Raw genomic sequence first — 25,894 nt, 5'->3', positions numbered from 1 at the left:
TTCCATTCTGACCCCCAAACCACTTATGTCCAGGTAAAAAAACAGCCTTTGTAAAATCCCTTAAGATTCTTGAATTCTCTTTGTGAGCTCACTACTTCTGTCTTTTTTTTAATGAATCCCTTTGCAAGATAATTTCTTGGTTTATTTCCAGTTCCCTCCAATATTGGTTTATTCTACAGTTCTTGATCATCTAATGGCTCAGCAAGGTCACTCATTTGTGTTTAAAATCACCTCCCAGGGGAGCACAGAAAGAACAGACTTAGTACTCAATAATTGAAGAGCTTGTGTTCTGCCATAGATTTAGTAAGTTGTTTTATGATAAAAGACCTCTTTTGACAGACTTAATTGCTGGTCCTTTTCCAGCCTATCAATAAAAGGATGTATGTATATTGGTATATACCATAGGAGCATTCAAGCAGAGAATTGACAAAAGAGGTATATTGATTTTTAAACACTTCCCTTTAAAATATATGTGACTTATCTTTTAGGAGCAAAACGTAATTTCAAATTTCACACTTCCGTATGTTTGTTGGAGGAAAAAAACTCATATTTTAGTAAGAGTGAAATTGTGGGGGGAAAAGATGTTCATTTGTTTTCATTGATTGTAAAGGGTAATGTTCTTCCACTGGACATCCATGTACCATTGTAAATAGGATCCCATCAGTACAATTAAAGCTAGTCTTCTCAGTATTTCTGCTGAGATTCAATCAAGAAACTCATATTTATAAATATGTCAACAGTTCTTTGGATATTTATGACTTCTCTACAACTGTTCTATGAAGTACCATTGTGTTACTTAAGATAACTTACATGCGATATATTTTTATTTGATTTTTCAATAAGGATGTCTTTTAATGACTGTATTTGCAGTGACTCACTGTATGTTTGTATCCAAGTGTGTGTTTCTCTAAATATGTTTCATTGTCAGCATGAAAGAAGTTCTTACAAAACATCAGCCATCATCATTATTATTCAGATGGACAAATGTATGATAGTTCTGTTTACATTACTTGCATTTGACTAGTATTAGCTGCAAGGGAAGAGTGATGTTTTCATTACATTTATTTAAAGACCATTTTCCTCACTAATGTTGTATAATCTTCTCTAGAGTCAACATATTTGATAAGGTATAGAAAAAGTATACTGAGAATAAATATATATTATATGAAGAGGCTTCTACCTATCAATCCAGATGATGACTGTGGCTAATAAGTCTATTGTGACTGAATTTGTCTTGCTGGGACTCTCTAATTCCTGGGAACTACAGATATTTTTCTTCATAGTGTTTTCAGTCTTTTATGTGGCAACAATGGTGAGTAATAGCATCATTGTGGTCATTGTCATATCTGACTCTCACCTACACTCTGCTATGTACTTCCTGCTTACCAACCTTTCTCTCATCGATATGTCTCTTGCTTCCTTTGCCACTCCCAAGATGATCATAGATTATCTAACTGATCATAAGACCATCTCTTTTGATGGATGCATTGCCCAGATATTCTTTCTCCACCTGTTCACTGGGACTGAGATTATTTTACTCATGGCCATGTCTTTTGACAGGTATATTGCAATTTGTAAACCTCTGCGTTACGCTTCGATCATTAGTCCCCAGGTGTGTATTGCCTTGGTGGTGTCCTCATGGATTGTGGGGATCATGCATTCAATGAGCCAGGTCATCTTTGCCCTCACATTACCCTTCTGTGGTCCCAATAAGATAGATAGCTTTTTCTGTGACCTTCCTGTGGTGTTCCAGCTGTCTTGTGTGGATACTTATGTTCTTGGTCTCTTTATGATTTCGACAAGTGGCATCATTGCACTGTCTTGCTTCATTCTGCTATTTAATTCCTATGTTATTGTGCTGCTTACTATCAAGCACCATTCTTCCAAAGGATCATCTAAGGCTCTTTCAACCTGCACAGCCCATTTCATTGTTGTCTTCATGTTCTTTGGGCCATGTATCTTTATCTACATGTGGCCACAAAACAGCTTTGTGATAGAAAAGATCCTGTCCGTATTTTACACCATATTCACTCCCATTCTGAACCCAGTCATATATACTCTGAGAAACCACGAAGTAAATTCAGCCATGAGGAAACTGGGAAGTAAGTTTCTAAATTTCAGTACAGAAACTCCTTCCCATTCTTTTTAGTTTTAAATTCTTCATTATTAAGTGTAACAGGTTCCGTAAAACAGCAACACTTTGTTATGTATGCATAAAAGATACATTTGAAACTTTAAAGGGGAATTAATTGAAATAATTGATTCCAGGAAAAAAAACTAGTCTATGAAACTAATAGAATTTACCGTTTAAAATTAGGATTTACTGTTTAAAATTTGTTGGGATGTTGAATAATCAGGTTAATAGAAAAGAGGACCAATTAATAGGTACATCTTAAAGAGAGATTAAGTGATTATGGGAAATGATACCAGTTATGTACACAGAGAAACTCCAGACACCACCTAAGGCATGAAAAATGAGCAGGGTTTCTACCATCTTTAGGAATCTGGCACTGCTGTAAAAAATTAATTTCTGTCCCAAACCCGTCATTTTCTACATACCTGTGTAATTTCTACTTCACATTTAAACCAATTTATAATGTCTGGAATTAGAGAAGTCCTGGTTTATGTAAGTATGAAAATGTAGATAAGGCGTAAAGAAGTTATGTGAATGTCATTTCTCCCTAACCGCATCAGCTACATAGCATCAGTATCTCTCTCTCTTGTTAATGGTAGCCACCACCATTAATCATCACAACTGCACTGCTTTGGTGCCTCTCTATGACAGTGACGATTTGCAGGGCCATACAACCATCCTGAAAACCAGACAATGCTATGAGTTGCAAAGATGATTGTTTGTGTTTCAGCAGGTCCACGAAAGTCAACATTAGAATTAAATTCAGAAGGATAGCCATGATAATAATCAAATTCATTGAGAGTAATGTGTAACAGCAAACAATTTTATTTATTTATTCATTTATTTTTTATTTATTTATGTATTTGTGTATTTATATATGTATGTATGTATTTATATATGTATGTATGTATGTATGTATGTATGTATGTATGTATGTATGTATTTTGGGGATAGTTTCGAGACAGTGTTTCTCTGTGTAGCCCTGGCTGTCCTAGAATCCCCTCTGTAGACCATGCTGGCCTTGAATTCACAGAGACCCATGTTCCTCTGCCTCCTGAGTGCTGGGATTAAAGGGATGTCCCACCAATGCCTGGTTTAACTCTAAGTTATTGAATTGCTTTAACTTTTGGTTTAAAGAATTATTTCTGCTTAATATTTGGGAAAATAAGTTTTTGTTCCTGTTTCTTAGTAAACTCTTAGCTTAATAAGTGTGTCTTATATGCACGTACATTTTGTTAGGTGTTTTAAACATTAGCATTTTTGTACAATAAGAATGACTATCACCCCACTGACAGTGATTCAAATTGCAAATATTAGGAGTTGGAAAATATTGTTATAATGTTTTCTATACATTGCAAATGATCATTTAAAATGATAGTAAACATTGAGTAATTCACTATTATTTGTAATTTTCTAAATTATAGTTTTAAAGTTTGTGTCTAATATATTTTCCAAAATGTAACCACCAAAGTTAGGATATGTAGCAAACACATATAAATATTTAGCTGTTTTTATTTATTGAAATTATCAAGCAAATGAAGAGAACCAAAAATTATATATGAATTAGAGTATTATATATGAGGCAAAATAAGAATAACAAATCGCTAACTTTTCAGTTTAGTCTTAATTTTAAGAGGGATATACTGCTTTTCAACTTTATGTTTTTTTTCATTAAACATAGAAAGCTAATAAGTAAACAAATTTTGGGTAAAAGTGTGAGATATTGTGTTTAAGATTTTAAGTCAGTTTTGAAATTAACAATAAAGACTTTGATGGTATTTACATGAGCAGAGTTCACATTATTATGTAAGCAAAAGAACTGTATAGTTGTAATTAAAATTGTATTATAAGTTAATAAGTTTTAGCTATGTACTCTTTGTTGTAGTTACGTTAAGATTCAATAATCTGATTTATTTACACTACATTAGCAAATGATTTAGTAATAGTTCCAATAATTATTTCATATAACATGAAATTGTATTTCCTTGTATTCCTTGTATTTGTTCAAGGATCTTTTAAATGAACTGCTTTTTGTTTTTTTCTTCTTCTTTTTTTTTTTTCCTTTTTTTTTTTTTTTTCAGAGCTGGGGACCTTGTGCTTGCTAGGCAAGCGCTCTACCACTGAGCTAAATCCCCAACCCTTGAACTGCTTTTTATACTATAAAATATTCCTCATTTGCTGAAACATCTATGAAGTGGCCACAATGTAAATTGTAATTTTCATGGTAATAAATTCAATATACCTTTAGTTGAACTGTTATTTAAAACTTAGACCAAAAATGAAGATTAGAAATAGTAAAACAGCATTCAAAATAAATTTAAATATCAAAAAGAAGGAGTAAAAATGTAGAGAAAAAAACCCCAATCAACAACAACAAAACAAAACGAAACAAAACAAAAAACCCAAACCAGGAATTTGGAGAAAAATGAAAACAGAAACAAAAAACAAAAAGCAAGGATTACTTAGAGGGAGGAAAGGGAAAAGAGAAAAGGTGCAATTATGTGATGATAAAAACTTAAATTATGAAAATATGGAGTGTTTTGGAAGGGATATTGTCAATATTCACAGCTTATGTGGAGCTTTCTCAAACTTAAATGCATATACTCAAATCCTTCAGGAACATAAACCGCCAGGACATGGTTTTGCACTGATAGTCATTGGTATGGTTGAGTACCATAGATTCCGTAACTGAGAATGAAGAGCACTGTACAGTGGATAATTGTGAAAACCTAGTCACAAAAAAACCACACATGATATGCATTCACTAATAGGTGGATATTAGTCTAAAAGCTCGGAATACCCAAGATACAATTCACAGACCATGTGAAGCTCAAGAAGAAAGAAGAACAAATGTGGAAGCTTCAGGACAGAAGAGGGAACAAAACACTCATGGGAGAAAATACAGAGACAAAGAGTGGAGCAGGGACTTAAGGAAAGGCCATCCAGAAACTGTCCCACCTGGGGATCTATCTAATATGCAGCCATCAAACCCAGTCACTATTTCTGATGCCAAGAAGTACTTGCTGACCGGAACCTCTTATGAATGTCTCCTAAGAAACTTTGCCAGATAAAGATGAGGATGCTTGAAGCTAACCATCGGACTGAGCACAGGGACCCCAACGTGGGAATTAGAGAAAGGACTGAAGGAGCTGAAGGGATTTGCAACCCCATAGGAAGAACAACAATATCAACAACCAGACTCCCTGAGCTCCCAGGGACCAAACCACCAACCAAAGAGTATGCATGGAGGACCCATGGTTCCAGCCGCATATGTAGCAGAGGATTGCATTGTCTGGCATCAATAGGAGGAGAAGCCCTTGGTCCTGTGAAGGTTCTTTTCCCCAGTGTAGGGGAATGCCAGGGTGGTTAGGTGGAAGTGGGTGTGTGGGAGGGGGAGCATCCTCATAGAAGCAGGGGGATGGGGATGGGAGAGGGGGGAACTGGGAAAGGGAATAACACTTGAAATGTGAATACATAAAATATCCAATAAAAATGCAGACACAAACAAAAAAAGAAAACTGACCACTACTTTCCTTTGTCTATCAACATGAGAAGTCTGCATGCAAGATGCCTTGAAGTGTTCCCAGAAACACTTAAACCTCTGAAACAGAATCTGTAGAGGGTGATTTTATCATGTTTTTTTTTCTAAATAAGCAGTGAATTCCATATAATGGACCATTCCTGCATCCCTGGGATGAAGCCTACTCCATCATTGTGAATGATCATTTTGCCGTGTTCTTGGGCCTAGTTTATGAGAATCTTATTGAGTATTTTTTTCTTTTTTTTTTTCTTTTTTCTTTTTTTTCCGGAGCTGGGGACCGAACCCAGGGCCTTGCGCTTGCTAGGCAAGCGCTCTACCACTGAGCTAAATCCCCAACCCCGAGTATTTTTCCATCAATATTTATAAGGGAAATTGGAAGTTCTCTTTCTTTGTTGGGTCTTTGTGTGGTTTAGGTGTCAGCATAACTATGGATTCATAGAATTAATTGGGTAATGTTGCTTCTGTTTCTATTTTGTGAAATAGTTTAAGTAGTGTTAGTATTAGGTCTTCTTTGATGGTCTGATATAATTCTGCACTAAAACCATCTGGCCCTGGGATTTTTTGGAGACTTTTAATGACTGCTTCTATTCTCCTTAGGTGATAAAGAACCGTTTAGATGGTTTATCTGACCCTGTTCTAACTTTGGTATCTGATATCTGTTCAGAAAAGCCCCCATTTCATCCAGATTTCTCACTTTCGTTGAGTATAGACTTTTGTAGTAGGATCCCATTTTTTTTTAATTTCCTCTGTTTCCGTTGATGTGTCTCCCTTTTCATTTCTGATTTTGTTAATTTGGATACTTTCTCTGTGTCTTCTAGTTAGTTTGGCTAAGAGTTTATCTATATTATGGATTTTTCTCAAAGAACCAGCTCTTGGTTTTGTTGATTCTTTGCATAGTTCTGATTGTTTCTACTCAGTTGATTTTAGCCCTGAGTTTGATCAGATCCTGACATCTACAGTCCTCTTGGGTGTGTTTGCTTCTTTTTGTCCTAAATCTTTCAGATGTGCTGTTAAGCTACTAGTGTATGATCTCTCCAGTTTATTTATGGAAGCACTCAGAATTATGAGTTTTCCTCTTAGCACTGTATTTCTTGTGTCCCATAAATTTGGATATGTTGTGCCTACATTCACTAAATTCTAAAAAGTCTTTAATTTGTTTCGTCCTGACCAAGTGATCGTTGAGTAGACAGATGTTCAGCTTCCACGAGTATGTGGGCATTCTGTTGTTTTTGTTGTTATTGAAGACCAGCATTAGTCCATGGAGGACTGATAGAAATGGTATTATTTCAGTATTCTTGTATTTATTGAGGCTTGTTTTGTGTCCAAGTTTATGGTCAGTTTTGGAGAAGGTACCATGAGGTGCTGAGAAGAAGGTATATTCTTTTGTTTTTGGGTGAAATGTTATGTAGATACGTGTTAAGTCTATTTGGTTCCTAACGTCTGTTAGTTCACTGTTAGTTTTGTTTATTTTCTGTTTCCATGATCTGTCCATTGATGAGAGTGGGGTGTTGAAGTCTCCCACTGCTCTTATGTGAGGATTGATGTGTGTTTTGAGCTTTAGTAACATTTCCTTTATGAATGTGGGTGCTGTTGCATTTGGGGCATAGATGTTCAGAGTTGAGAGTTCATCTTGGTGGATTTTTCCTTTGATGAGTATGGTATCCTTCCCCATCTCTTTTGATAACTTTTGGTTCAAAATCTATTTGTCTGATAATAGAATGGCTACTCCAGATTGTTTCTTGGCACCATTTGCTTGGAATTATTTTTCCAGTGTTTTCTTCTGTGGTAGTGTCTGTCTTTGTCACTAATGTGTTTCCTGTGTGCATCAAAAAGCTGGATCCTGTTTTCATATCCGGTCTGTTAGCCTATGACTTTTTGGGGGAAATTGAGTCCATTGATGTTGACAGATATTAAAGACCAATTATAGCTGTTTCTGTTATTTTTGTTATTCGTGTTGTTATTGTTTGTGTGGCTCTCTCTCTCTTCTTTTGAGTTTGTTGTGAGATGATTATTTTCTAGGTTATTCTTATGTTGACATTTTCCTTCTATTGTCTTGTTTAGGGCTGAAGTTTTGGAAAAATATTGTTTAAATTGTATTTTATCATGGGATATCTTGTTTTGCCCATGTTTGGTGATTGAGAGTTGGCTGCATATAGTAGCCTGTGCTGGCATTGTTTTTCTTTTATGGTCTGCATGACATTTGTCTTTTAAAGTTTCTGTTATGAAGTCGGGCATAATTCTGATAGATCTGCCTTTATATGTTACTTGGTCTTTCCCCCTTACTACTTTTAATATTCTTTCTTTATTCTATGCATTTAATGTTTTGATTGTTATGTGATGGGAGCAATTTCTTTTCTGGTCCAATCTATTTGGTATTCCGTAAGCCTCTAAGACATTTATGTCCATCTCTTTCTTTAGGATAGAGAAGTTTTCTTCTACGATTTTGTTGAAGATATTTCCTTGCCCTTTGTATTGGGAGTTTTCTCTCTCATTTATTCCTATTATTCTTAGGTTTGGTTTTTTCATTGTCTCCTGAAGTTCCTGGATGTTTTGAGTTGGAGTTTTTTGCACTTGGTATTTTTTGACTATTGTGTCAATATTTTATATGGTATCTTCCATGCCTAAAATTCTCTCTTCTCTCTCTTGTATGATGATCCTTGGTGATGTTTTTATTTGTAACTCCTGATCTCTTTCCTAGGTTTCCAATTCCAGGTTTGCCTCCCTTTGCAATTTCTTTAATGCTTTGCTTTCCATTTTTTTAACCTGAATGGTTTTTTCAACTCCTTCCCCTGTTTGTGTTTTACTGTCTCTTTAAGGGATTTATGTTTTCTACCTACTTACCTATGTTCCCCTGTATTTTTTAAGGGACTTATTTATGTCCCCTTAAGGTCCTCTATCACCTTCATGAGATGGTATTTTAGGTAAGAGTTTTGTTTTTCAACTATATTAGTGTATTCAGGACTTGCTGTGATGGGAGACAGGGTGCTGATTGTTGCCAAGTGGCACTGGTTTCTGTTGATTATGTTATTGTGTTTGCCTCTAGTCCTCTGGTTATCTTGGGAATTAACTGGCCTTGCCATCTCTGACTGTCCCTCCTGTGAGCCTGTGAGCCTGGTTGTGACAGACCTCCTGGGAGTCAAGTTGTCTCTGGGTGGTAGAGAGTCTGGAGTACCAGATCTGCCCCAGGTTAAATTGTGAGCTGGAAGAAAGATATGTCTCCATCAGGGCAGGGTGCATAAGGCCTACCTGTGCTGGGCTCTGTGGGGGATCCTCATTAGGCCAGGTATTGGGGTAGGATTGTTTCACCTGTGAGCTTGGTTGTCATGGATCTCCTGGAAGTCAAGCTGTCTCTGACTGTGGGAAGGTTTCTGAAGGACTGGCTCTGCTCCAGAATGAGTTGTGAGCTGCAAGGAAGTCCCCCATTCACTTTCTCCATACCAAGTTTCATGGGGATTACCCTGAAGTGTTATGCCTAGTGCCACTCTATTTAAGAAAATGGAGTTTTCCGGTCTCAGCAGCTATCATTTTGGAATAACCACTTGGTTAGTGATGGAACTTTGTGCCTACTTCTTTTTAATGCTGGTATTTTTTCTGTCTTGAGCTTCTGCCGGTCTTATTCATACTGTCATAGTCTCTGAGTTCATATGTACATCTGCCCAGCTGTGTTTGGAAAACTGGCTCCTTAGAATTAAACACTTTCTGTGGCTCATCATCTTTCCATCACTTCTTCTGCATGGATTCCCAAGCTCTGAGGAGATGGGTATGAAGAAGACATTCCACTTTAGAATGAACACTCCAAAGTCTTCCACTCTTTTCACTCTTTTCAGTTATGTGTCTCTTTATTAATTTCCATCTAGTGTGAGAAGCTTCACTAATGGGGGCTTGTATAAGTGTGAGTCCTGGGAAGAAGTCAGGGTGTGAGCAATCCTTAGGCACTGGGAAGTGACTTAAATCGTCTCCATGAACTGAACCAATTCAAATCTTTCAGAACTGATATGATCACAAGTTGAATGTCTATGTTAGACCAGGATTGATCAGGAGGATGTGGAGACAGAAGAAAGGAACAAACAGACCCCCCAAAGGAGAAGATTTTCTTTTAATCAGTACAATGAGGGGGTAACAGTTTTGCCATGGGTTTATGAGCACATTGTACAGAAGCCTTGGGTTTTATGGACAACAAAAGTTCTTGGGGTTGAAGATTCTATCTTCGGTCTGTTCTCCTGACTCTCCTGCTATCTCCAAGTCATAATTACTAAAGAAGTCAGAGGTCCAAGAGAATGGGTGGAGAATGAGGTGGGAGGACCCTCTAAAAACTACCAGCGATCTGGGAGATGAGAGACTTTTAAGATTCAGTGGGGGTGACCTTAACCAAATTGCCCAATATTTAATAGAGGGAACTCAAAGAGTCAACTTCCAGTAGATAGACAGGACCTCAAGTTGAGGGACTGTGTTACTAACCCACAGCCAAAATTTCTTACCCTGAATTGCTCTAGTGTAAAAGAACTGCAAGGACAAAAATGAAGAAGGGACTGCAGGAAAGGCAGTCCAATGACCATCCAAACTTAGGATCTATCTCATGGGGTGGGGAGAAAGGTACTGAGGCCTGACATTATTACTGATGCTATGATGTGCTTATAGACAGGAGCTTGGAATAAATGCTTGTCTTCAAGTCCCTACCAGCAGCTGACAGAGAAAAAGGCAGATACTTATACCCAACCATTAGACTGAAATTGGGAACCCATATGGTAGATTTAGGGGAAGGATTGAAAAAATGGAAAGGGAGAGTGACCCCAGAGGAAGATCAGCAGTCTCAACTAACTCATTTTAATGTTTTGACAACTTCATATTGTATTTTCATAGTTTTTACCCTCTGTCTCCCCTGTCCAACTCATCAAAAATATCCCCTTCTTCATACTTTCTATCAAATTCCTGAGCTTGTCTTTTAAGTTTATTCCTGAATAAGTTTCTTAATAACTATTGGAACAATCTCTGCTTAGGAGGGGCAAGTCTCTTTCCATCTGAGGTGATTATAAACACCATAAATATTTATAGCCCAAAACAGTAGCATGATTCAAAAAAGTCCAACCCCTAATATTCCCTGGCCTCATTTCCTCAAGCCTGGATCCCCTGAGGGATCTTTCTTCCACATTGAGATTTACCTGGGCATAGGTAGCACTCCAAAGTGATGTCTCTCGAAATTTGGAATATAACACCTGGATCTGAGGAGTCTAGCAGTTTTTGCGGCTCCTGGGTGTGTGCCTTGGTGAAGATCTGAAGCCAGTCATCTTCCCAGACTTGCAGGAAGGATGGGTCTGAGTCCAGGACCATCCACCACCCTTGACTATTTTGTGTGATCAGTTCTTGCTTTGCCCAGTTAATCACACTCAAGCTGTGTTCTGGGTGTTCAGGTTAACTGGGATGCAAGATTACTAAGACTTGGAGAAGCCCAACTGGTTCTAGAGCCAACACTTGGGCAGCCAAGTCAGCTGCTCTATTGTCTCTGGCTTCAAAGGTATATCCTTTTTGGTGTCCTTTGTAATAGACAATGGCCACCCTCTTGGGTAAGCAGAAAGCTTTCAATGAAACTAAGATTTCTTCTCTATTTTTCCCCTGCTGAAGTTAGTTATAACCATGATGAAACCATATTGCCTATCAGTATGTATGGTGATAGATTTGCCTTTTACCCAGTGAAGTGCTTGATTCAAAGCTCAAAGCTCAGCTTATTGAGCTAGGGTTCTTCACCTGCTTAATGGTTGTGCCCATATAATCATTTCTTGAGTCACCACCACTGCTCCTGCACACCCAATCCTGTTTTATATTGCCAATAGCACATCAGTCAAATCAGGCCTGATTTGGATCAAGTCTGTTACATTGAGACAGTCATGCAGAGATTCTGTGGGGTCATTGTTCCACAGGAGACTGCCAGAATTGAGGGCTGATGTCTTAAGGAAACAGGTAGAGGGGTTGATCCAGAAGCAAAGTTTGGTATCGGATCATCTATTCACTAGGCATCCATCTCTTGGGGGCCCTCCTCAAGAGGGCCTCAAAAGAGTGTGGGGATGTCAGGAATAGTACTTTCCCTAAAGTTAATTTGCCAGCTTCTTTACCAACAGGAAGGTAGCAGCTATGGCCAACAATCTTCCTGTAACTGGGTCAAGTTTCTTAAACAAATAAGACACTGGTCTTTTACAGGGTTCAGGATTTTCGTGAGGACTCTCTAGGAAATGACTTAACTACATCCAAGTGGAATGGTTTAGTAATGTCTGGGAGGCCCAGAGCCAGCACACACATGACAGAACATTTACAAGGCTTCTAAGATCCTCTGCTCAGTCTCAGTCCATTTCAAAGACTGCATAGCCCTGGTGCTAGCATAGAGGTGATTGACTATATATGACAGTATTTAATCACCCCAAGAATTTCTATACTTTTTATCCCCATGTTGGAGCAAGGACTTGCAGGATGACTGAAGTACAGTCATTGGAAAGCATCTGATTTCCTTCTTTTGGTTGTACTTTAAGTATGTGACCTGGGGGATACACAAATGAGCCTTTATGGCCAAGATTCTGTACTCAAGAACTTGGAAATAAAAATTCCTGAAGAAAAATTAGGTGTATAGCATGAATTGATTCTCAAAAGAAAATGTAGAATGAAAAAAAGCTACCTAAAACAAACAACAAAACAAAACTTTTGTACTTGGAGACCATGTGGCATAAGAGATGGCTCTGCCATTATTATTAAGTGGTGCTATTGACTTATAACCATTAACACCTCCAGTTTTAGTGAGTAGCTTGATTCCTGTATCGTTGCTAACATTACTTAAGAAATGGATTGGCCTAGGACCTTATCAATAGATGAATAGAAATATGGGACATACACATAGAAGGAATGAAATTATATTTTTTGCAAGGAAGTGAACAGAAATTTAGGACATAGTATTAGGCAAAATACACCAGGCACTGAAACACATCTGTCACATGATTTCTCTAATAAGTGTAAGGGTGGGACACTGAAAGTATGAGGATATGATTAAAAAAATAAATGGGGTGTTTAAATACTGTCATCTATGGATAGTCAATCACCTCTATGCTAGCACCAGGGCTATGCATCTGGAAAAAAATAAAAGGAGTAATTTTTTTCCCTGCCTCATCTTTATCATTTATTTTTTTATATTACTTCTTTTATTAACTTAAGTATTTCTTATTTACATTTCGAGTGTTATTCCCTTTCCCAGTTTCCGGGCCAATATGCCCCTAACCCCTCCCCTTTCCCTTCTTTTTGGGTGTTCCCCTCCCCATCCTCCCCCCATTGCCACCCTCCCTCCAACAATCACGTTCACTGGGGGTTCAGTCTTAGCAGGACCAAGGGTTTCCCCTTCCACTGGTGATCTTACTAGGATATTCATTGCTACCTATGAGGTCAGAGTCCAGAGTCAGTCCATGTATAGTCTTTAGGTAGTGCTTAGTCCCTAAAAGCTATGGTTGCTTGGCTTTCTTGTTCATATGGTGTCTCCAGCCCCTTCAAGCTCTTCCAGTTCTTTCTCTGATTCCTTCAACGGGGGTCCTAGTCTCAGTTCAGTGGTTTGCTGCTGGCATTCGCCTCTGTATTTGCTGTATTCTGGCTGTGTCTCTCAGGAGAGATCTACATCCGGCTCCTGTCTGCCTGCACTTCTTTGCTTCATCCATCTTGTCTAATTGGGTGGCTGAATATGTATGGGCCACATGTGGGGCAGACTCTGAATGGGTGCTCCTTCTGTCTCTGTTTTAATCTTTGCCTCTCTAGTTCCTGCCAAGGGTATCCTTGTTCCCCTTTTAAAGAAGGAGTGAAGCATTCACATTTTGATCATCCATCTTGAGTTTCATTTGTTCTAGGCATCTAGGGTAATTCAAGCATTTGGGCTAATAGCCACTTATCAATGAGTGCATACCATGTGTGTTTTTCTGTGATTGGGTTACCTCACTCAGGATGATATTTTCCAGTTCCAACCATTTACCTATGAATTTCATTAAGGCATTGTTTTTGATAGCTGAGTAGTATTCCATTGTGTACATGTTCCACATTTTCTGTATCCATTCCTCTGTTGAAGGGCATCTGGGTTCTTTCCAGCTTCTGGCTGTTATAAATAAGGCTGCTATGAACATAGTGGAGCACGTGTCCTCTTTTGGGTATATGCCCAAGAGAGGTATAGCTGGATCCTCAGGTAGGTCAATGCCCAATTTTCTAAGGAACCTCCAGACTGATTTCCAGAATGGTTGTACCAGTTTGCAATCCCACCAACAATGGAGGAGTGTTCCTCTTTCTGTGCATCCTCGCCAGCATTTCTCGTCACCTGAGTTTTTGATCTTAGCCATTCTCACCTCTAGTGTGAGGTGAAATCTCAGGGTTGTTTTGATTTGCATTTCCCTTATGACTAAAGATGTTGAACATTTCTTTAGGTGTTTCTCAGCAATTCAGCATTCCTCAGCTGTGAATTCTTTGTTTAGCTCTGAACCCCATTTTTAATAGGGTTATTTGTCTCCCTGTGGTCTAATTTCTTGAGTTCTTTGTATATTTTGGATATAAGCCCTCTATCTGTTGTAGGATTGGTAAAGATCTTTTCCCAATCTGTTGGTTGCCATTTTGCCCTAACCACAGTGTCCTTTGCCTTACAGAAGCTTTGCAGTTTTATGAGATCCCATTTGTCGATTCTTGATCTTAGAGCATAAGCCATTGGTGTTTTGTTCAGGAAATTTTTTCCAGTGCCCATGTGTTTGAGATGCTGACCTAGTTTTTCTTCTATTAGTTTGAGTGTATCTGGTTTGATGTGGAGGTCCTTGATCCAATTGGACTTAAGCTTTGTACAGGGTGATAAGCATGGATCGATTTGCATTCTTCTACATGTTGACCTCTAGTTGAACCAGCACCATTTGCTGAAAATGCTATGTTTTTTCCATTTGATGGTTTTGGCTCCTTTGTCAAAAATCAAGTGCCCATAGGTGTGTGGGTTCATTTCTGGGTCTTCAATTCTGTTCCATTGGTCTATCTGTCTGTCTCTGTACCAATACCATGCAGTTTTTATCACTATTGCTCTGTAATATTGCGTGAGTTCAGGGATAATGAATCCCCCTGAAGTCCTTTTATTCTTGAGAATAGTTTTAGTATCCTGGGTTTTTTGTTATTCCAGATGAATTTGCAAATTGTTCTGTCTAGCTCTTTGAAGAATTGGATTGGTATTTTGATGGGGATTGCATTGAATCTGTAGATCGCTTTTGGTAAAATGGCCATTTTTACTATATCAATACTGCCAATGCATGAGCATGGGAGATCTTTCCATCTTCTGAGGTCTTCTTCAATTTCTTTCTTCAGAGTCTTGAAGTTCTTATTGTACAGATCTTTTACTTGCTTGGTTAAAGTCACACCGAGGTACTTTATATTATTTCGGTCTATTATAAAGGGTGTTATTTCCCTAATTTCTTTCTCGGCTTGTTTCTCTTTTGTGTAGAGGAAGGCTACTGATTTATTTGAGTTAATTTTATACCCAGCCACTTTGCTGAAGTTGTTTATCAGCTTTAGTAGTTCTCTGGTGGAACTTTTGGGATCACTTAAATATACTATCATATCATCTGCAAATAGTGATATTTTGACTTCTTACCTTCCAATTTGTATCCCTTTATCCCTTTGACCTCCTTTTGTTGTCTGATTTCTCTGGCTAGAACTCCAAGAACTATATTGAATAAGTAGGGAGAGGTGGGCAGCTTTGTTTAGTCCCTGATTTTAGTGGGATTGCTTCAAGTTTCTCTCCATTTAGTTTAATGTTAGCAACTGGTTTGCTGTATATAGCTTTTACTATGTTTAGGTATGGGCCTTGAATTCCTATTCTTTCCAGGACTTTTATCATGAAGGGGTGTTGAATTTTGTCAAATGCTTTCTCAGCATCTAATGAAATGATCATTGTTCTTTCAGTTTGTTTATATAATGGACCACGTTGATGGTTTTCCGTATATTAAACCATCCCTGCATGCCTGGGATGAAGTCTACTTGACCATGGTGGATGATTGTTTTGATGTGCTCTTGGATTCGGTTTGCCAGAATTTTATTGAGTATTTTTGCGTCGATATCCATAAGGGAAATTGGTCTGAAGTTCTCTTTCTTTGTTGGGTCTTTGTGTGGTTTAGGTATAAGAGTAATTGTGGCTTCATAGAAGGAATTTGGTAGTGCTCCATCTGTTTCAATTTTGTGGAATAGTTTGGATAATATTGGTATGAGGTCTTCTGTGAAAGTCTGATAGAATTCTGCACTAAACCCATCTGGACCTGGGCTCTTTTTGGTTGGGAGACCTTTAATGACTGCTTCTATTTCCTTAGGAGTTATGGGGTTATTAACTGGTTTATCTGTTCCTGATTTAACTTCGGTACCTGGTATCTGTGTAGTAAATTGTCCATTTCCTGCAGATTTTCATGTTTTGTTGTATATAGACTTTTATAGTAAGATCTGATGATTTTTTGAATTTCCTCTGAATCTGTAGTTATGTCTCCCTTTTCATTTGTGATTTTGTTAATTTGGACACACTCTCTGTGTCCTCTCGTTAGTCTGGCTAGGGGTTTATCTATCTTGTTGATTTTCTCAAAGAACCAACTTTTGGTTCTGTTGATTATTTCTATGGTCCTTTTTGTTTCTACTTGGTTGATTTCAGCTCTGAGTTTGATTATTTCCTGTCTTCTACTCCTCCGGGGTATATTTGCTTCTTTTGTTCTAGAGCTTTTAGGTATGCTGTCAAGCTGCTGACATATGCTCTCTCCTGTTTCTTTCTGCAGGAACTCAGAGCTATGAGTTTTCTTCTTAGCACAGCTTTCATTGTGTTCCATAAGTTTGGGTATGTTGTACCTTCATTTTCATTAATTTCTAAGAAGTCTTTAATTTCTTTCTTTATTTCTTCCTTGACCAGGTTATCATTGAGTAGAGCATTGTTCAACTTCCACGTATATGTGGGCATTCTTCCCCTATTGTTATTGAAGGCCAGCTTTAGGCGGTGGTGGTCTGATAGCACGCATGGGATTATTTCTATCTTTCTGTACCTGTTGAGGCCCGTTTTTTGACCAAGTATATGGTCAATTTTGGAGAAAGTACCATGAGGAGCTGAGAAGAAGGTATATCCTTTTGCTTTAGGATAGAATGTTCTATAAATATCTGTTAAGTCCATTTTGTTCATGACTTCTCTTAGTCTGTCTATGTCTCTGTTTAATTTCTGTTTCCATGATCTGTCCATTGATGAGAGTGGGGTGTTGAAATCTCCTACTATTATTGTGTGAGGTGCAATGTGTGTTTTGAGATTTAGTAAGGCTTCTTTTATGTATGTAGGTGCCCTTGTGTTTGGGGCATAGATATTTAGGATTGAGAGTCCATCTTGGTGGATTTTTCCTTTGATGAATATGAAGTGTCCTTCCTTATCTTTTTCGATGACTTTTAGTTGAAAATTGATTTTATTTGATATTAGAATGGCTACTCCAGCTTGCTTCTCCCGACCATTTTCTTCGTAAGTTGTTTTCCAGCCTTTCTCTCTGAGGTAGTGTCTGTCTTTGTCTCTGAGGTGTGTTTCCTGTAGGCAGCAGAATGCAGGATCCTCGTTGTGTATCCAGTTTGTTAATCTATGTCTTTTTATTGGGGAGTTGAGACCACTGATATTGAGAGATATTAAGGAATAGTGATTATTGCTTCCTGTTATATTCATATTTGGGTGTGAGGTTATGTTCGTGTGCTTTTCTTCTCTTTGTTTTGTTGCCAAGACGATTAGTTTCTTGCTTTTTCTAGGGTGTATCTTGCTTCCTTATGTTGGGCTTTACCATTTATTATCCTTTGTAGCGCTGGATTTGTTGGAAGATATTGTGTAAATTTGGTTTTGTCATGGAATATCTTGGTTTCTCCATCTATGTTAATTGAGAGTTTTGCAGGATTCAGTAACCTGGGCTGGCATTTGTGTTCTCTTAGGGTGTGTATGACATCTGTCCAGGATCTTCTGGCTTTTATAGTCTCTGGCGAAAAGTCTGGTGTGATTCTGATAGGTCTGCCTTTATATGTCACTTGACCTTTTTCCCTTACTGCTTTTAATATTCTTTCTTCATTTTGTGCATTTGGTGTTTTGAGTATTATGTGATGGGAGGTGTTTCTTTTCTGGTCCAATCTATTTGGAGTTCTGTAGTCTTCTTGTATGCTTATGGGCACATCTTTCTATAGGTTAGGAAAGTTTTCTTCTATGATTTTGCTGAAGATATTTACTGGTCCTTTGAGCTGGGAGTCTTTTCTCTTTTCTATACCTATTATCCTTAGGTTTGATCATTGAGTCCTGGATTTCCTGTATGTTTTGGACCAGTAGCTTTTTCTGCTTTACATTATCTTTGACTGTTGAGTCGATGATTTCTATGGAATCTTCTGCTCCTGAGATTCTCTCTTCTATCTCTTGTATTCTATTGGTGATGCTTGTATCTATGGCTCCTTTTCTCTTCCTTTGGTTTTCTATATCCAGGGTTGTTTCCATGTGTTCTTTCTTGATTGCTTCTATTTCCATTTTTAATTCTGTCAACCGTTTGAATGTGTTTTCCTTGAATTCTTTCAGGGATTTTTGTGATTTCTCTCTGTAAGCTTCTAGTTGTTTATTTATGTTTTCCTGCATTTCTCTAAGGGAGTTCTTCATGTCTTTCTTGAAGTCCTCCAGCATCATGATCAAATATGATTTTGAAACTAGATCTTGCTTTTCTGGTGTGTTTGGATATTCCATGTTTGCTTTGGTGGGAGAATTGGGCTCCAATGATGCTATGTAGCCTTGGTTTCTGTTGCTTGGGTTCCTGCGCTTACCTCTTGCCATCAGATTATCTCTAGTGTTACTTTGTTCTGCTATTTCTGACAGTGGCTAGACTGTCCTATAACCCTGTGTGTCAGGAGTGCTGTAGACCTGTTTTCCTGTTTTCTTTTAGCCAGTTTTGAGAACAGAGTGCTCTGCTTTCGGGCGTGTAGTTTTTCCTATCTACAGGTCTTCAGCTGTTCCTGTGGGTCTGTGCCTGTGTTCACCAGGCAGGTCACTTGGAGCAGAAATGTTGGTCTTACCTGTGGTCCCGAAGCTCAAGTTTGCTCTTGGGGTGTTGCTTATGAGCTCTCCACGGTGGCAGCAACCAGGAGGACCTGCGCTGCTCTCTCCGGGAGCTCCCGTGTACCAGAGTCCCAGATGGCATTTGGTGTTTTCCTCTGGAGTCAGAGATGTGGGCAGAGTGTAGTCTCTTCTGGTTTCCCAGGCGTGTCTGCCTCTCTGAAGGTTTAGCTCTCCCTCCCACGGGATTTGGGTGCAGAGAACTGTTTATCCGGTCGGTCCCTTCAGGTTCTGGAGGTGTCTCAGATGCAGCGATCCTGCTGCTCCTGGGCCCTCATCTATGGGAACCCAGAGGCCGAATACAGTTTCCTCTTGGGCCAGGGATGTGGGCAGGGGTGGGCAGTGTTGGTGGTCTCTTCTGCTCTGCAGTCTCAGGAGTGCCCACCTGTCCGGGCGGTGAGCTCTCTCTCCCATGGGGTTTGGGAGCAGTGAGCTGCAGGCAGGGAGCACGAGATTGGGACTCCCACTAAAAACCAGAAGTGTCCGGTCCTAGAGGAATTTTGCCTCTGTGTGTCCCGAGGCCACCAGTCAGGTCACTTGCAGCAGAAAAGTTGGTCTTACCTGTGGTCCCGAGGCTCAAGTTTGCTCATGGGTTGTTGCTTATGAGCTCTCCGTGGGGGCAGCAACCAGGAGGACCTGTGCCGCCCTTTCAGGGAGCCCCCATGCACCAGAGTCCCAGATGGCATTTGGTGTTTTCCTCTGGAGTCAGAGATGTGGGCAGAGTGTAGTCTCTTCTGGTTTCCCAGGCGTGTCTGCCCCTCTGAAGGTTTAGCTCTCCCTCCCATGGGATTTGGGTGCAGAGAACTGTTTATCCGGTCGGTCACTTCAGGTTCTGGCGGTGTCTCAGACACAGCCAGTAGTTATTTTAATATCTAAATTTATATGGAAGAGTTAATTTGTTTAGATCCAATTTAATATTTATAAAATATGAAAAACTTGACAAAGAAACTCAGTTGTCATTACAGCCCACATTTATTCTTTTGAAATAATTTTTATTGAATATTTTTATTTACATTTCAAAATTTATTCTCTTTCTCTGTTTCCCATCCCTAAGCTCCCTATCCCATCCCCCCAACTCCTTCTTCTATGAGGGTGTTCCCCCTCCCCAACCACTTGCCCTTCCCTCACCCACCCAACCTGCTTTTTCTGCCCTGACATTCCCCTACACAGCATGCGGGGGGGGGGTGTCTCCAGCCTTGGCAGGACTGAGGACTTCTCCTTCCATTGGTACCCAACCAGGTCATTCTCTGCTACATATGCAGCTGGATCCATGGATCTGTCCATGATTGCACACATTTAAGACCCTTCTCATCACCCAGGCAACCCACCCACACATTTAAGTAAGCATATGCACATTAAAAATGTTCTTATGGCAAGTTGGAACTATCCTTTAAGGGAGATTAGTATTTATTTTTGTCACATATGATGCTGAAGCCTCCCTTGAAGTTGTTGGCCGCTAAACTGAGAGGATAAGGGGATAAGGATTTGGTTGGGAAGCTGTGGATATGACCTAAGCCATGAGAATGACCTAAGGAGACTGCTGCAGTGAGATGACTCTACATTATAACTTTAGGGATATGATATATAAAAGCAGTTTTAGGTTTAAGGGTGGAAACGGCTAACTGGTCATAGCTAGTGATCAGAAAGGGCAGGAAGCCAGAGTGGGGCATGTGTGCTGGGTTATGCAGCCTTTCAGAAAGTCCTGTACAAGGTTACATTTCATGCAAGGCCAGACAAGACCAGCCATCTATGTTCAGGGACACTCTCCAGTCAAAGATAGGCAGAGACATAGAAGCCCCACTAAGAAAGGAAAACCCCCACTTTGCACCAAGCTTAAAAAGTCATCCGGTCATGGGGGACTGACACCAGAATAGGTTCCCTAACACAGATGTATTCATAGTTTTCTTCCTTCAAAATAGCAAGAATTGGAAAGAACTCAGATATCAACTCCAAATGGACATCTAAATGATATATTTTTATAAAGAAAACCTATAGCAGTAACAAAACTATATTAATATCTAAGGGTTGTTCAAAACAAATTAGTGGGGAACAATAAATATAAACACTGATTCTATTTATGAACAGTTAAATAGGAAAATACAGGGTGTGTATTCCAGTGTGGACGTATTTGGTAGTAATGCTACCCATGAAATATAGGGGCATTAATACAAGCTCAAGTTATGAGTTAATGATATAAAACTGTATTTTTCCTTACCCCATATTTTTGTGTCAGCCTCTAATATTTGGAGGTGCTCTGTACTTGGAAACCCATTGGCTATGCCAACCAGGAATTCAGGTAGGTGATACTCATTGTCCTTCTAGTCCTCCACTACAATTTCCCATTCTCATCTCTAGATCTGAAATGGACTATCTGCAGGAGACTGTCTTTTCCCTCTAAATCCATTCCTTGATGAATTCAAGATCCTAATGCAGACACACCTTTCTCCCTTCTAGTGGACCCTAACTCCCCACCCCATAGCCCCTACCCTCTTCCTTCCTGTCAGTCCCTAATATCTGGAAACACTTTTACTATGAACCCTCATTGGCCACACATAGCATGGACTTATAAGATTTTCATTCTAGGCAACACCAACAGTCTCCTTAGATCCAAGAAGAATGACAGAAACCAAGAAAGGTAACATCTATACAATAAAAACAAGAGTACCTGTCAATAACTAGAATTACAATCATCCCAAACACAGGTGACTAGATATCAGAGGAAAAACACAATAACATCAAGGGAAAATATGGCTCTACCAGAACCCAGAAACCTTACTGCAGTAGGCCCTTGGAAATATAACTTATTTGAATCACAAGACAAAGACTTTGAAATAGTTGTTATGACTGTGTTCAAAGGCCGTAGTGAGATCTAATAGATGTAAAGGTTCATCACACTTTTTAGGAAGATGTCTTGTACTTCTATTAACTGATTGCAAAGTTTTGGTGAGTAAAGTAGTTGTAAATGTCCTATCCCACACAAACGCTTTTATTCAGCAGGGAGAACAGAATAAGTATTATTTTCCACAGAACAAACTCCACCCTAAAGGGCAGTCATTTAACAAACTGAAGGGTGTAATGAGAACTAGAATTACAATAAGAAACATTAGTGCAAACAATACTCAGACCATGGAGGAAAGGATACTGTTAACATGAGCATCAGCCACAGCTTTTAAAATTAGTGGGACATGTTCCATTTTGTCCCCTGATATTTTCATATGTAATCCTATTCCATATAAATTTCTTTTTAAGACCCTGGACATTGAGGGATCTCCTCTGATACAGCAGTTTCCTTGTTGGCTTTCTAGTGCTAGATGGAGTCAGAGGTTATACCCTATATGATTAGTTACAAGCAGGGTTACTCTGTCTATATTATATTCAATTGAATTGATCAACAACCCTTCCCTTTCCCCTGTTATTTAACATAACTTATAAATTTCATCATTTGAAACTTTTGAAGAATATTTGTGTTAAGTATGTGTTATTTATTAGGATTGATCAATAAGATTAGTCCATACCAAGTATCTTCCATCCATCTGCCTAAAACTATTTGTTTCACTGCTTTTGTTCAAACTATGAGCCCTGGTGAATAAAAACAATATTTTGCATGGCACGACAATATCTATGTTTCCTATGGTAGGGGTGGCCTTTTTCCTCTGTAAATATTCATTTAGATTCTATTTGCTTAGGTTGAAAACAAGACAGTAAAATTATATTAACCATAGGACAATCTTGGCGTAGATCCCAACAGCAAGAATATGGTATTTAAAGGTATGTAGTTAAACCTTAGAAAGTTTGAGTTTTAATGGTTCTTTTTCACTTAATATCTCTGGGGATTAGGCAGCTTTTCTGAGGGTTCCACTCAGGTACCTTCTTGAGGTGTGCATAATGAGTGGAAGTGGGTTAGCTGCAACCTTAACAGCAGTAGGCATGTAGAGAATCACAAGTTTGGACCAATATAAGATCTCTAGGTTGAAATGGATGGTGAGGCAGGTGGTACCCAATAAGCTGAGCAGCCTAAATCTGAGGAGAAATCTTTTTTAAAATAATTATTTTATTTTTATCCCAAATGTTGTGCCCCTCTTGGTCCTACCTTGTATAGTTCTTCCTCGCATGATCTCTCACCTTCACCTCTGAAAGGATTCCCCTGACTTTCTCCAAACCAGGGTTTGGTACATCCCCTCTTACTGTGACTAAACAAGACAGCCTGTGCTACATATGTGCCAGGGGTGTGGGGGTAGGGGTTGCACCAGCATGAGCATGCTCTTTGGTTGGTGGCTCAGTCTCTGGGAGATCCCAAGTTTCCAGGTTATTCCACACTGTTGGCTTCCTTGTGGGGTTGCCATCCCTGTCAGTTCCTTCAATCTTCCCCTTAACTCACAGGAGTTCCCAACCTCCATCTCATGCTTGGCTTTGGGTATCTGCCTCTATCTCAGTCAGCTTCTGGGTAGAGCTTCTCAGAGGAGCGCCATGCTAGATTCCTGTCTACAAGCACAACATAGCATCAGTAATAATGTCAGGGATTGGTGCCTGCCCATCAGATAAACTTCAAGCTGAGCCAGGCACTGGTCAGCCATTCCTTTAATCTCTGCTCCATTTTTGCCCCTGCATTTATTTTAGATAGGAGAAATTTGGGGCTAAAAATTTTATAGGTGGTTTAGTGTCCACAGCTCTCCACTGGGTGGTCTTATCTGGCTATTGGAGGTGGTCTCTTTAGGTTCTATATCCCCATTGATGGGCAATGGTCACTTGCATTGAGCCCTGGGAAACTCCCCCATCCCAGTTCTCTAGGATGTCTTAGAGGAGTTCCCTAGTTCTACTCCCCACACCCAGCAGCTCCATTCATACTCTTGATCCTCTGGAATCCTGTCTCTCCCCATATCTATTCTTGTCCCCTCCCTTTACCTCCCATGACTATTTTCTTCTCTCTTCTAAGTGGGATTTAAGCATCCTCACTTGGGGCTTCCTGACTGTTTAACAACTTACTGTCTGTGAGTTGTATCATGGGTATTTTGTACTTTTTTGACTAGTATCAACTTACCAGTGAGTACATACTATAAATGTCCTTTTGGGTCTGGGTTACCTCACTCGGGATGATATTTTCTATTTCCATACAGCTGCCTGTAAAATTAACGAAGTCCTTGTTTTAAATGAAACACATTTTTCTGTATCTATTCTTCAGTTAAGGGACCTCTGGGTTGCTTCCAGTTTCTGGATATTATGAATAAGAATGCTATGAACATAGCAGAGCACATGTCCTTATGGTACTGTGGAGCATCTTTTGGGTATATGCCCAGGAACAGTATAACTGGGTCTTTAGGTAGAACTATTTCCAGTTTTCTGAAACCCCCAATTGAATTCCAGAATGGTTGTACAAGTTTGCAAACACACCAGCAATGGGCGAGTATTCTCCATTCTTTCTCCAAATGTGCTGTCACTTGAGTTTCTAATCTCAATTATTCTGAAGTGGAATCTCAGGGTCATTAGGTGATGACCAAAGATGGTGAATATTTCTTTGTTTTTTGGCCATTCCAGATTCCTCCTGTTGAGAATTCTCAGTTTAGCTCTGAACTCCATTTTAAATCAAGTGATTTAATTGTTTGCTTGTTTCTTTGTTTGTTTTAGTCTAATGTCTTGAGTTCTTTATATATTTTGCATATTAGCCCTCTGTTGGACCCAGGGTTAGTGAAGAGCTTTTCCCAGTTTATAGGCTGCTATTTTGCCTTATTTAAAGTGTCTTTTGCCTTCAGAATATCTTCAGTTTCAAGAGGTCCCATTTATCAATTGTTGATCTTAGAGCATGAGTCATTGGTGTTCTGTTTGTATAAAGGAGGGTTACTGATTTCTTTGAGTTAATTTTGTACCCACCCATATTGCTGGAGTTGTTTACCAGCTTTGGCAGTTCTCTGGTAGAATTTTGGGGGTTGCTTATGTCTATTGTCACATCATCTGCCAAAAGGGTACTTTGACTTCTTCCTTTCCAATTATATCCTCTTGATCTTCTTTTGTTCTCTTATTGCTCTAGCTAGAATTTCAGGTACTGCATAGAATACACAAGGAGAGAGTGGAAAATCTGTTTTATCCCTGATTTTCATGGGATTTCTTCATTTCTGATCATTAAATTTGATGTTGGCTATTGGCTTTCTTTATTTTTCTTTTATTATATCTAAGTATAGGCCTTGAATTCCTGATCTCTCCAAGATATTAAACATGAAGGGGTGTTGGGATTTGGCCAAATGCTTTCTCAGCATTTAGTGAGAAGATTATATGATTTTTTTCCTTTGAGTTTGTTTATATAGTGAGCTATGTTGATTTATTTTCATATATGAGCCATCCCAGCAATTCCTGGGATCAAGCCTACTTGATCCTAATGAATGATGTTTTTGATGTGTTCTTGGATTTGGTTTGTAAGACTTTTATTGAGTATTTTTGCATCACTATTCATAAGGAAAATTGGTCTGAAGTTCTTTTTCTTTGTTTCGCTTTTGTGTGGTTCAGGCATCAGGGTAAATGTGGCCTCATAGAATGAATTAGATAGTCCTTCTGTTTCTATTTTGTGGAATAGTTTAAGGAATATTGGTATTAGTTCTTCTTTGAAGGTCTGGTAGAATTCTGAACTCCATCTGGTCCTGGGCTTTTTTTGGTTGGGAGTTTGTTAATGACTGTTTCTACTTCCTTGTGAGTTATAAAAGTGTTTAGATAGTTTACCTGGTATCTATTTAAATTTGGTACATGTTATCTGTCTAGAAAATCATCCTTTTTTAATCTTTCAGTTTTTTTGAGGATAGGCCTTTGATATAAGTCCTGATGATTTTTTAAAAATTTGCTCAGTTTCTGTTGTTATGTCTTTCTTCATTTTTGAATTTGTTAATTTGAATACTAACTCTGTGCCTTTTAGTTTGGCTAAGGGTTTTTATATCATATTGCTTTTCTCAAAGAAACAGCTCTTATTTTTCTCGATTCTTTGTATTGTTCCCTCTCTTCCTAACTAGTTTATTTCAGCCCTCAGTTTGACTATTTCCTGCTGTTTACTCCTCTTGGGTGCGTTTGCTTGTTTTTTTTCTAAAGCTTTCAGGTATGCTGTTAAATTGTTAGTATGATAACTCTC

The 25,894-nt window shown here is 38.9% G+C and overlaps 1 protein-coding gene across 1 annotated transcript; it reads left to right on the top strand.

The window, feature by feature from the left end:
* Positions 1–1,195: 1,195 nt before the first annotated feature.
* Or4k2 (olfactory receptor family 4 subfamily K member 2) lies at positions 1,196–2,149 on the top strand. Its single transcript, NM_001000093.1, has one exon. It carries the CDS (start codon positions 1,196–1,198, stop codon positions 2,147–2,149), a length of 954 nt encoding a protein of 317 aa, NP_001000093.1.
* The last annotated feature ends 23,745 nt before the right edge of the window (positions 2,150–25,894 follow it).

Source organism: Rattus norvegicus, chromosome 15 (assembly GCF_036323735.1).
Source record: "Rattus norvegicus strain BN/NHsdMcwi chromosome 15, GRCr8, whole genome shotgun sequence".
Lineage (NCBI taxonomy): Eukaryota > Metazoa > Chordata > Mammalia > Rodentia > Muridae > Rattus > Rattus norvegicus.
Note: the sequence above shows the minus strand (reverse complement) of the source record. Positions and strands in the feature narration are given on the sequence as shown.